General features: G+C 38.4%; 1 protein-coding gene and 1 long non-coding RNA gene across 2 annotated transcripts in view; one reads left to right on the top strand and one right to left on the bottom strand.

Moving 5' to 3' along the window:
• frem3 (Fras1 related extracellular matrix 3) overlaps positions 1-12842 on the top strand; it is a 68513-nt gene that overhangs the window by 23726 nt on the left and 31945 nt on the right. The window contains exon 3 of the mRNA XM_062032288.1: positions 10640-10786. Within this exon, the coding sequence (XP_061888272.1) occupies positions 10640-10786 (147 nt within the window). The remainder of the gene's footprint in view (positions 1-10639; positions 10787-12842) is intronic.
• The window catches only part of LOC133639198 (uncharacterized), a 134472-nt gene that overhangs the window by 110658 nt on the left and 10972 nt on the right, over positions 1-12842 (bottom strand). The window contains exon 3 of the long non-coding RNA XR_009823752.1: positions 10601-10764. This is a non-coding gene — a long non-coding RNA (uncharacterized LOC133639198). The remainder of the gene's footprint in view (positions 1-10600; positions 10765-12842) is intronic.

The following is a 12842-nucleotide window of genomic DNA, read 5'->3' as shown; positions in this document are numbered from 1 at the left end:
TTCAAGCGTCAATGAACCATCTCTTTGTGAGGCGAGGCGGGGCCGCGGATCCTACGTTGATATCACAGTTTGTGTTTTTAATGTGCGTGTTCAGTGAGAGCAGTCACTCTTTTGCATCGGTTTCTGCGGCTGCAGGCGTTTGTACTACAAATAAACGGTAGTAATGTTAACTGCTTTAAAACTCCCAACGGTTAGGATTACTGTAATACATGATAATGATCAAAGAACAGTAAGGCGCTCAGTAGCTTAAATGCTAACATGTAAACAACGGACATTAACGTCTTTCCCCAATATTGACTATTGCAATTCTCTTTTCAACAAGTCAACACTAAAGAGACTTCAGACTGTTCAAAATGCGGCTGCCAGACTTTTGACCGGTGCACCCAGAACAGCCCATATCACCCCCGTTCTATCCAGTCTTCATTGGCTCCCCGTTAAATTCCGCATTGAGTTTAAGATTTTAGTCCTGACATTCCGTGCGTTGCATGGTGGGGGCCCCTCAGTACATCACTGATTTGCTATGCCCCTACTCTTCAGGGCGCAGCCTCCGGTCTTCAGGCCAGGGTCTTCTAAAGATCCCAAAAACTCGTTTTAAAACCCGTGCAGACCTGGCATTCCAGGCTATAGCTCCCAGACTCTGGAATAATTTGCACTAGTCCCTCCGTGATCTTGACTGTGTTGACACTTTTAAGAATCATTTGAAAACTTCTCTTTTTGGTAAAGCTTTTAATTAATGCACCTTTTAACTATCATTTTTAATCACCTTTGTATCCTTTTTATGATGTTGCCCCTGTTGTTTTAATTGAATTGTTGCTTTACACCTATGTTTTGTACAGCGCTTTGTGATTTTATCTGTAAAAAGCGCTTTATAAATAACATTTACTTACTTACTTACCGTATTTTTCGGACTATAAGTCGCAGTTTTTTTCATAGTTTGGCCGAGGGTGCGACTTATGTGTGAAATTATTAACACATTACCGTAAAATATCAAATAACATTATTTAACTCATTCACGTAAGAGACTAGACGTATAAGATTTCATGGGATTTAGCGATTAGGAGTGACAGATTGTTTGGTAAACGTATAGCATGTTCTATATGTTATAGTTATTTGAATGACTCTTACCATAATATGTTACGTTAACATACCAGGCACCTTCTCAGTTGGTCATTTATGCGTCATATAACGTACACTTATTCAGCCTGTTGTCCACTATTCTTTATTTATTTTAATTGCCTTTCAAATGTCTATTCTTGGTGTTGGCTTTTATCAAATACATTTCCCAAAAAAATGCAACTTATACTCCAGTGCGACTTATATATGTTTTTTTCCTTCTTTATTACGCATTTTCGGCCGGTGCGACTTATACTCCGGAGCGACTTATACTCCGAAAAATACGGTCCTTACTTACTTACTTACAATACAAAACGTCATTTACCAATCTAAATTTGTACAAACACATTACTGTTTAAACAACTGAGCTACATTATTCGCATTAAACATAAAAGATTATCAATAAACTCGAGAGTTTCGAGTTGAAACAGACGGACGTCCCTTCAACAGGAAGTGAACTCGCGAGACGTCACACCAACCGGAAGTGAAACAACTGATCAACCTTTACAATTTACATATTAAAAAACAAAAATAATATAGCTTCTATGAAGCCAGAACAATATTAGATGTTTCTTCTGCCAAAAAAAGTATGTTGTGTCCATTAAAAAAAAGATATAACTTGGTTAATATAATTTAAGTGAGAGTATAATTACTTTTTGAGCGCATTTAACAATACCACGATAATAATGATAAACGCGATCATTTTGGTTAACATTAATTTACTCAGTATTTAATTGTATTCAATATAACAGCATAGTGTCCATAACACAGCACATTATTTTATTTATCAGTTATGTTGTTTTATCTCATTTAATTTTATTGTATTTAATTGTAGTCAATAAAATCAGCATCGTGTCCACAACAGACACTATTCTTTTATTTTCCTTTATTCATAAATAAATGTAAATTCAGACAGAGTTGGGTCAGACCACAGAGTGCCCGTTTGACAGGAGTGTAGCAGGAAGACAAGACAGGCCAAGACACACAAAACAAGCACAATAACGATCATGAGACAAGCTTAAACATCTGCTTTGAACAGAATCATGGCTCTGTATTCCATACAAAACACATGGTAGTAGCACCAGTACCGTCTAGTGGGGCACTGCTTTATGCCTGCGATGCATAGTGGGCATGTTTGGGATACGGATCATGTCATGTTATGATTTGTGACATCCTGCAGGGACCCCTGCCCCCTGTCTGACGAGTCAATTTACGATTCAGGCAATAGGAATTCCTCTAAATATTGAGTGTAAGCTAATAATGTGTCCATTGAAAATGTACAGAGGTTGTTGTCAGCTTCTAAACCGTTGCTAGTGTTCATATCAACGCAGGGGGATTCATGAGGAAATGCAATGGCGACGTCCTCTACTCCAGTGTTTTTCAACCTTTTCTGAGCCAAGGCACATTTTTTTCATTGAAAAATGCGGAAAAAATGAAACTCAGCAGCCGATATTGACAGTAAAAAGTCGAATGCAAACCATAACCACCCCATGCATCACTATAGCTCTTGTCTCAAAGTAGGTGTACTGTCACCACCTGTCACATCATGCCGTGACTTATTTAGAGTTTTTTGGTGTTTTCCTGTGTGTAGTGTTTTAGTTCTTGTCTTGCGCTCCTATTTTGTTGTTGATTGTCATGTACGAATGTACTTTGTGGACGCTGTCCGCTCCACACGCTGTAAGTCTTTGCTGTCGTCCAGCATTCTGTTTGTTTACTTTGCAGCCAGCTCAGTTTTAGCTTCGTTTGGCATAGCCATCCCTGAGCTTCAATGCCTTTTCTTAGCGGCACTCGCCTTTTGTTTATTTTTGGTTTAAGCATTAGATACATTTTTTACCTGCACGCTGCCTCACGCATATTGTGATCACCACAAACCGTGTTCCCGACATCTACAAAGCAATTAGCTACCTGCTGCCATCTACTGATATGCCGAGCTCTAGACAGCACAGACTCTCAACAACGGCACATTTGCGGATTATAATTACCGTAATTTCCGGACTATAAGCCGCACCTGACTATAAGCCGCACCAGCTAAATTTAGGGGAAAATACAGATTGCTCCATATATAAGCCGCACCCGACTATAAGCCGCAGGGTTTTGATGTGTAATTAGCGTAGTATATAGGGGTTCCTGCTACCACGGAGGGGATTGTCGGGACAGAGATGACTGTTTGGGAACGCAAAGCGTCCCATTTATTAACAATAAATCTTTCAATCATTCAATCAAACTTTCACATCTTTGACATGGCGAACAGCATTCGTGCAGAGTACAAATAATACAACGGTGCAAAGTAATACAAAGTGCTCGCCTGTACGTTATCAAAATAACCAGCCTACCGGTATATGAAAAGTCAGTCTTTAATCATTGCGTCATCGTCTTCCTCCTGCGTACTAAAACCACCGAAATCCTCTTCGTCGGTGTCGGAGAAGAACAGGCCGCATATAAGCCGCACCCTTGTATAAGCCGCAGGGACCAGAACGAGGGGAAAAAGTAGCGGCTTATAGTCCGGAAATTACGGTACTGGTTCGCAAAAAATATTTTTGACCCAATTAGGTGAAATTACATAATTTCCCACGGCACACCAGACAATATCTCGCGGTACACTAGTGTGCCGCGGTACACTAGTGTGCCGCAGCACAGCGGTTGAAAACCACTGCTCTACTCCATCAGGTTATTCTTGGACTGGATTCTCGTCCTTTCCTCAAAGCTACGCGTCGCCCCTGACACCCCCTGAACTCACAGTGGGGTAAATATATATAGGGGACCGGGGGGAGGGTTGACATCCAAGGATGCTGGTGCAGGGAAAACTTGACGCTCTCTGCGAGACACTTAAAATTAAAGCAACGCTCTGTAGAAATTGGATCGCAAAACATCAGCTTTAAAATGGTGTGGTTTATGGTACAGTGGCTTGCAGCGAGGAAGGAGTCGTGTTACTAATTGCAATCCGAGGTCACATACTTTGGATCGGAAGTCTCTGACATTGGAGGTGGACCAGCCAGGATGGTCAGTGTGTTAGCTCTAGCAACATTAGAAAAACACAGACTGCGGCCCACTAAGATGATTAGACAAAGTTCATAGTTATTTCAAATAGGTGAATATAGCGGTGTGATATAGTGTTAAAGCTTGTAATTACTTTAGTGTTCTATGACAATCTCTCGTGTCGGCGTCGGCGCTAACACTATTGTTTAAACTATGTTACACACTTAAACCATCCACCAATATTTAAGTCTTGACGTCATGACATATGCTAAGTATTCTAGCGTTAAAGCTAGAATATGGAATAGCTTGACCTTAAAAGAAGAACATGGGACTATAATAGCATGTTTGTTGTTAGGCAACAATATGTGTGCCAGTTGATGTAATGTTATACGGGATTGCCATAAGTAGAATAACATGTATGTTGTTGCCATGGTTATCCGAGATCACTTACTTTGGTGTTCTATGGCACTGGTGGACAAGGTAGGACCACTCGTTGTGTTGGTTTTAGCAACAGCTTCACAATTATTTTAAACTTTGTCATACACTAAAACAAGCTAACAATAGTTTTTTTCCAACTTGATGTCATTAAAAACGCTACGTATCACTGAGTTAAAGCTACAGGACGTACAGTAATAGTTTGACTTTAAAACAAGTAGCATGTTTGTTGTTAGGCTACAATATGTACTGTTTGTGCGGAGTAATGATGCGTAGAATATGTAGAGTAGCATCTATGTTGTTGCCCTAGTAACCCAAGATCCCTTACTTTAGTGTTTGATGACACTGGTGGACAAGGCAGGACCACTTTATTGTGTTGGTTTTAGCAACAGCGTCTGTGCTAACACTATTGTTCAAACTTTTGTCACACACTAAAACAAGCAAACAATATTTTTTTAGGACTTGATGTCATGAAGTATGCTAAGTATCTCTGAGTTAAAGCTACAGTATGTAATAGTTTGACTTTAAAACAAGTACTTGGGACTAGGATAGCATGTTTGTTGTTAGGCTACAATATGTAATATTTGTGCCGAATGCGTAGAATAGCATTGTTGCCATAGTAACACTAAATCATTTACTTTAGTGTTTGGTGACACTGATGGACGAGCCAGGACCACCTGTTGTGTTGTTTTTAGTGACAGCGTCTATGCTTACGCTATTGTTCAAACTTTGTCACACACTAAAACAATTCCAATAATGTTTATTTAAAGATTTGATGTCATGAAATATGCTGAGTATTTCTGTGTTAAAGCTACAATATGGAGTAGTTTAACCTTAGAACAAGACCTTGGGACTGGAATAGCATCTTTATTGTAGCTGTGGTGACCTGTGATTGTCTAGTTTAGCGTTCTATGATGAGGACCACTTCTTGCGTTGCTGTTTTAGCGCTAAAATCAGTGCTAATTCTATCAAGAGTTAAAGCTAACACAAAACATTTTGCTACGAAAGGAGTAGCGGGTTTGCCATGATACCCAATATCAATGACTTAAGAGGTTTATCAAATTGGTTAACCAGCCAGGACAAATCATGTTGTGTGTTAGCATTAGCATTTGGTGTTAGCATTAGTGTTAAAAACTAAAAAACGTGCTAAAAAGTTAAAAGTACCAATGATTGTCACACACACACTAGGTGTGGTGAGATTATCCTCTGCATTTGACCCATCCCCTTGTTTACCCCCCTGGGAGGTGAGGGGAGCAGTGAGCAGCAGCTGTGGCCGCGCCCGGGAATAATTTTTGGTGATTCATCCCCCAATTCTAACCCATTTTTATAGTCTTTGGTGTGACTAGAACGGGTTTTGAAATCACGACCTACCAATCTCAGGGTGGACACTCTAACCCAGGCCTGGGCAATTATTTTGACTCGGGGGCCAAATTTAGAAAAAAAAAAAAGTGTCTGGGGGCCGGTATACCTATTTTTTAGGAAAACTAATAAAAAACCTCACAATAAAGTCTGATTGAATGCTAAAAATTTTATGACAGACCGCCTTAAAAACGGAATGGAATTTCAAATTTTTCTATGAATGATACAACCCTGAATATTGAGAACATATGAACGTCACACCCCCTCTCGATCGACATATTTTACAATCAAGCCACACCCACACTGCTTGGTGCCTCGTCTGACCAGCTGTGACGTAGATTACCATAGTAACTAGTAGGGTTGTACGGTATACGGGTATTAGTATAGTACCGCGATACTAATGAACCATATTCGGTACCATACCGCCTCTGAAAAGTACCGGTCCGCCGCACCCTAAGATTTTTTGTTAAAATAAAGCCAATAATGCAATTTTTTCTGGTCCCCTTTATTTAGAAAAGTACCGAAAAGTATCGAAATAATATTGGTATCAGGACAACAATAGTCACTAAAATATCATGCAAAGGCACAGATTCCAACCATAGGAATACTTAGTATAGTTCAAGACTTATGGTAATTGGGAAAACATCACTGCACATCATAATGGCAGCTACACTTTCCATCTTAAAGATATAAAAAAATTATTTGGGAATGCCCGGCGGGCCAGATTGAAAAGCTTAACGGGCCGCATGTGGCCCCCGGGCCTTAATTTGCCCAGGTCTAGTCTAACCACTAGGCCACAGAGCAGGTTATGTCAAGACCACAAGAGCGTTTGCTATTGTGGGGAGTCTTGTGGGAATTCTGTCACTAGGGCGGAGTCGCGCCCTCATGGCCGACCTCCTCCTGAGAAGAAGAAGAAGTCACCAGAGAGAGGAGAACCTCCTCCAGGGCTGGCGTGAACAATGCCGAGGCACGGCGCCAAAAGGTGGCCCACCCAGACTGTGGCCTGCTGTCCCCCTCAGTTATCCAACCTCTGAAGGGGACAAAGCTTTCTGGGGGTGGGACTTAGGTGTGGAGGACAGCTGTCACTCTCCATGAATTTAAAGAGCGACACTTGTTGCTAGGCAGAATTCATTGGGCTTAGTGAAAAATCCTCATTGGCTGACAAGTGACTTTTGAGGAAGTGTCCTCCTTCCCGTCCTGAATAGCAACACACGTCCTCCCGCCGAGGGTTTTCATTCTGCCCTCACATAAAGACTGCCGGCTCTTTTCGGCTGAATGCCGCTTTTATTGCCAGTACACGCTTGAGTTCCTTGGTGTTTTTGTCCAAAGCTCAAAGCCGTGTTGTCCACTTTAGAGAGTAAAGCTAGTATAAAACCGCAGAGTACAATGTCCAAGTCTTAGGAAAAGACGAGCTTTGTTGTCCTGTTGACATATTATATTATAAACGATTGTTTACAAGCTAAAATAAGACAAAAAATGCAAAACTGTCCACTCAATGTTCGGTATAAAGTTATGACACATCTATTTGCCATTGCTCATAAAACAGGAAGTCCTCTGCAATCTAACACCAATGCAACAGGCAACTATTTTGTTTAATGCTGTAACAAAAAAAGATTTCCGAAAAGTCTCTTTTGAGTAACCACAGACACACACAAAAAAAAGATAGGATTGCAAATGTTTTTTTGCGTTAAATGAACAATGTAAATGCCAAAATGTTGACGAAAGACAAAAACGCATGAACAAAACAAAGCTACTGAGGATATGTACAGAATTTTTCTTTAATGCGGTTAACATTTTATAGAAAAAATATATATATATTATAATATTTTTGCATTAAGTTAATTTCAGTCGGAATTTTCTGTCATGTGATCTAAATTGGGCTAGCCAAAAAACACTCCAAGTTTCAGAAAGCCTTCAGTAGGGCTGCAACAACTAATCGATTAAATCGATTAAAATTGATTATTAAAAATAGTTGCCGATTAATTTAGTCATCGATTCGTTGGATCTATGCTATGCGCATGCGCAGAGGCAATTTTGATTTTTTTTTTTTTTTTTAATATTTAGTTTTTTGTTTTTTTATAAACCTTTATTTATAAACAGCAACATGTACAAACAGCTGAGAAACAATAATCAAAATAAGTATGGTGCCAGTATGCTGTTTTTTTTCAATAAAATACTGGAAAGGATGGAAATGTAGTTTGTCTCTTTTATCCGATTATTAATCGATTAATCGAAGTAATAATCGACAGATTAATCGATTATCAAATGAATCGTTAGTTGCAGCCCTAGCCTTCAGTAGTTTTACGAAAAGTCTGTTTTGAATGACCCAAAATATTTACAAATGGTGAAAACATGAACAAAAATAAAGTTATGAATGAAATTCACTAAGATATGATAGCAATGCGTATGTTATTTTCTCTGACGGAGATCCCAGGTAAAAGCCCTTTTTATTCGGGGATAACACAAGGCCAAGCAAGGCAAGGCAGAAATTGTCAGGACTGGGTCCTTGGCGTGGTTTGTTCTCCCATAAGGCAACGGAAAATTGGCGCGTGCGAGACGTGAATTTAAATACATTTTTAATTCTAACTCAAAAAAAGTACAAACAAAAGGCGCTCACAGCGGAAGTGAAAAACTTGACTATGAAAACAAAAGGCGCGCACAAAGGCGGAGAACTATAGACATTAAACAAAAACTTACTTGACAAGGAACTGTGAACATGGCATGAAGAAGCGTGATGAAAAAGTGTAGCATGAATGTGATGTCGCCAGAAAGACCAACAGAAAATGACAGATTTAAATAGTGACATGATCAGTGAAAACAGGTGAGTGACTCAAAACGTGAAACAGGTGCGTGACAGGACATGTGAAAACTAATGAGTTGCTATGGAAACAAACAAACAAGGAAGCGCAACCAGGAACTAAAAAGAGTCCAAAAAACAAACACATGGCCAAAACAAAAACATGATCACACAGACATGACAGAAATAATCTTGTGCAGCAAGGAACTGCACAGAAGACCAACATTTGTCAACGTACAAAGCACAATGATCCAGCATTGGCAAGGAGAGCAACAGGTGAAACTAAATAGGCTAAGAACCAGAACAAAGTGAAAGTGCAGCAAAAAAAACAAAAAATTAATGGAAGTAGAACCCAAATAGGAGCATCGTGACAGAAATGATACAAAACACATGAAAAATAGCGAACAAAGTCAAAACCGTCATGTGGGATCATGAGAGGACTTCAAATAATGAATTCCAGGCATCATTAAGCAGTCCCAGACACAAACAAAAGTAAAAAAGTAAAAAAAGGGTGGAGGAAGGACTGGTGGAGGGACACTAAACATGCACCCGCCATGATGGACCAAAGTTAAGGCCATGAGTCCTTGCATCCAGCGGGCAAGAGTCAGATAGTGGCGGTGAATTTCAGTAAGAATTTGACAGCAACGCGTTATCTAAAAAAGGCTAGCTAAACAAAACACTCAAAGTTTCGGAAAACCAAAGTCAGTCTCATTTGAAAAACAAAAACCTTGATGAAAGGTAAAAACACACAAAAAAAATTGAAGTTATGAAGTTACTGCACGTATATTTTTTGTGAAATATAATTTGGTAAATTATGATAACAATGCGTAACTGTCACCAGATTTAAAGAAAGGCTAGCCAAAAAAATACACAAAAAGCTTCGGAAAGCTTTCACCACTTTTCCAACAAGTCTGTTTTGAATGACCCAAAATGTAGACGAACGGTGAAAACAGGGAAAAAATTAAGTTACCGCACATATGTTTTGAAATTAAATTCCGTAAGATGTGATTTAAAGAAAGGCTAGCCAAAGAAACAAAGTTTTGGGAAGCCTCCACCAATTTTCCAAAAAGTCTGTTTTGAGTGACCACAAATGTAGTTTTTTGTTCATATTCAAACTTTATACTTGTTCGAAATAAACTTAAACATCAAACTTCAAACAAACGTGTTCTGTATATTGTACAGCATTTTGTATTTCTATAGTGTTTTGTGTATTGTACAGGATTGCTTATTATTTTTTTTGGATAGTAGACTGTTCTTTTCAATTGTTAGTTTTTTCTTTATTACCTGTTGTGTAATTTAATTTATTTTTACCCCATATATGTTCCCACTACCGCACCTTAAATTGGAGTCCTTAATCTCGTTACATGCAAATATAATGACAATAAAGTCCATTCTATTCTAAATGTGGACAAAAGGCTAAAACGCACCAAACAAAAGAATACATTTTCTGTCTTCTTATGCTAACACTTTGTTGAGTAACCTCAGAGTCTCTCTAGCAGAGTCCTTCTATCGGGTCAACGGGGCCCTTGTGAGCGTGATCAGCGATGCGGGACTAAAGAGAAACGACCCTCCGTAACCTCGCCCAGCTAAAGACGCCACTGACCGTGACCCATTTCACATCAAAAGTAGCGGGTCAGCCTGCTCCCATCATCCTAGGTCCAAGAGAACCCGACTATGCGGAGGAACCGATAATCTCCAATATATGTGAGGTTCTCAGCCAGTGACCATGAGGGATTACCAAGTCATGAGATAGTACGGATTAGGGATAGGTTGGAGAAAGTGTGGGGTTTGAGAAAGACTGATAGACTACGAGGTCAAGTCATTAAGTTATCAAGTTACAAAATACTTCTTTCATTTCCTTCCAGTCACGCATGGTTGACGTTTCTGCCTCGCATGTCAACTAATAGATTGTTTCCTTACCATCTAATGAAGCTGTGCTTTCTTGCGTCCTTCCTTCAGGTGGAAACAAACTCAAGCCTCAGCCATTCCGCCTCAACTGGGCCTGGATCTCACTGGAGAGGGAGTACTATCTGGTGGACGAGGACGCCAAATTCCTGGAGGTGACGCTCAAACGCAGAGGATACCTGGGGGAGACATCTTTCGTCAGTGAGTTCTAATCAGACACTTTCATATATATTTCTATGACTGAAATTTAATGACATGACTAATCGTAATATTCTGAGATATCCTCCTGAGAACCAGCGTCCTGTGCAGGGGATATTTGTGTTTTGCATAACAGGGATATTTTTTTCTCCGACAAAAGAAATAGACCAAAAACGAATATCAGGAAGTTAACTGAATAATCTTTCCACTTTTTGTCCTGTCAATTTAAATAAACAGTTTTCACCTTGGAGTATTTTATTTATTTATTTTATTTTATTACTAGTAATGCAAATTTGCTTGTAAAATTGTAACTTTTTATTGTATTGTTACAAGTTATTTCTTGTGATATTAAGTTGCTTGTTCTTGGACTCTCACAATTTTAATATAAAAAATATATATTATGTTTTTAATTATTATTATTATTATATTATCTCTATAATTATTTTATTTTCATTTTCTATCGCCTAATTATAATTATTTTTTATTATTTTTTAAATCTTAGACTGTCTTATTTCTATGACTTACAGTATTTTCCAGACTATTGTTTGGATTTTACTGACGCAGGGCTCGAATTTAACCGCGGCAACTCCGGCAAGTGCCGCGACCGCCCTTGTCTTTCGCCGGAATGCCCAAAATATTGACCAACATTTGTGGCAAGAACATGCCGTGACCACCCTTGACTTTTTACTTGTTAATGGACTAGGGATGTAATGGTAAACGATAGAATGATCATTTGCGATAAAATTCCCGATGATTAGTATTACCGTTTAATGTTTTAATTACCGAAAAAACTTTATTTATTAATGCATTTTCGGCAACACACAGTCAGGCGCATGCGCACTAGTGGTGTTTGGCTTGATAATCATGGCGGACCAACGACACCGACTTTGCTGCGGAGATTTCCCCTCTGAGTAAACAAAGCCAAGCGCTTGGTTTAACTTCATTTTCCCTCACTTTCGGGCGTGCATTTAAGAGCGCACTGCTGTGTTTGGATGGAGACAAGTGTGGACAATATTGGAGACACTTGTCCCCACACTAAAAGTACACAGCGAAGGAGAAAACTATTTGATGTTTTGCAGCAGGCGATGTGTCGTGAACGTTGTCACAACTTGTTTATAAAGTCTTTACTTTGTTTACTGGGATGCTCACTCCTCCTTTATTTAACTGCAAACTGTATCAGTGTTCAAATAACATCAATACTAGCTCAAATGTTTTGTCATCTCATCGAATTGAACGCAGGCTTTGAAGATTGTTTATTTGATGTGACAGGGGGTTTTTTTGTTGGCCAAACTTTTGTACTGAAACACTAGGGAAGCGTTTGAGAAGAACAAAGCTTGTTTATTAGACTTCATCTTCATTAGCCAAACTGCTGTTTTATTGTGATATCAAAAAGTAAACACCAGGTTTTGTTTTTTTTTACATTCATTGTGTTTTTTTCATGTCACTAAGGTGTTACTTCAAAAATCATTCATGTTACACATCATTTTGTTAATGTTTTATTGTGTATAGTTAATTACTATATGACATATTTCTGCTCAAACTCTTAATGGATCTGTCCCGACACAGCATCTACATGTACATATAAAAGTACATCACTTAAAAAAAAATACAAAATAAAAACTCTCTCTATCAAAATGTAAAAATAGAGATAAAGGCATCATGTAATGACAAAAAGCTGACGAGTTGATGTTATTAAAGAATTTAAAAAACTAATATTTGTCTATAAATATATGGATAACTTTTATCTATAGTCTTTTAATTAGACATTACAAATGCCATGATGGTCTTACGTTCACACTCCAGCACTGCTTTACCTAACAATCAGTAATCATGATTTCAATATTGATAACAATAATCTTAATTATTACTTTGGCCATAATTGGCACCCCTAGATCTCATACATAAACACTATTTTTATGTATTATATATGTATATGTATATGTATATGTATATATATATATATATATATATATATATATATATATATATATATATATATATATATACACACATATACATACATACACACACACATACATACAGTATATATATATATATA

This window comes from Entelurus aequoreus, linkage group LG22 (assembly GCF_033978785.1).
Source record: "Entelurus aequoreus isolate RoL-2023_Sb linkage group LG22, RoL_Eaeq_v1.1, whole genome shotgun sequence".
NCBI classification, from domain to species: domain Eukaryota; kingdom Metazoa; phylum Chordata; class Actinopteri; order Syngnathiformes; family Syngnathidae; genus Entelurus; species Entelurus aequoreus.
The sequence above is the reverse complement of the archived record's forward strand: the minus strand, read 5'-3'. Positions and strand labels throughout refer to the sequence as shown.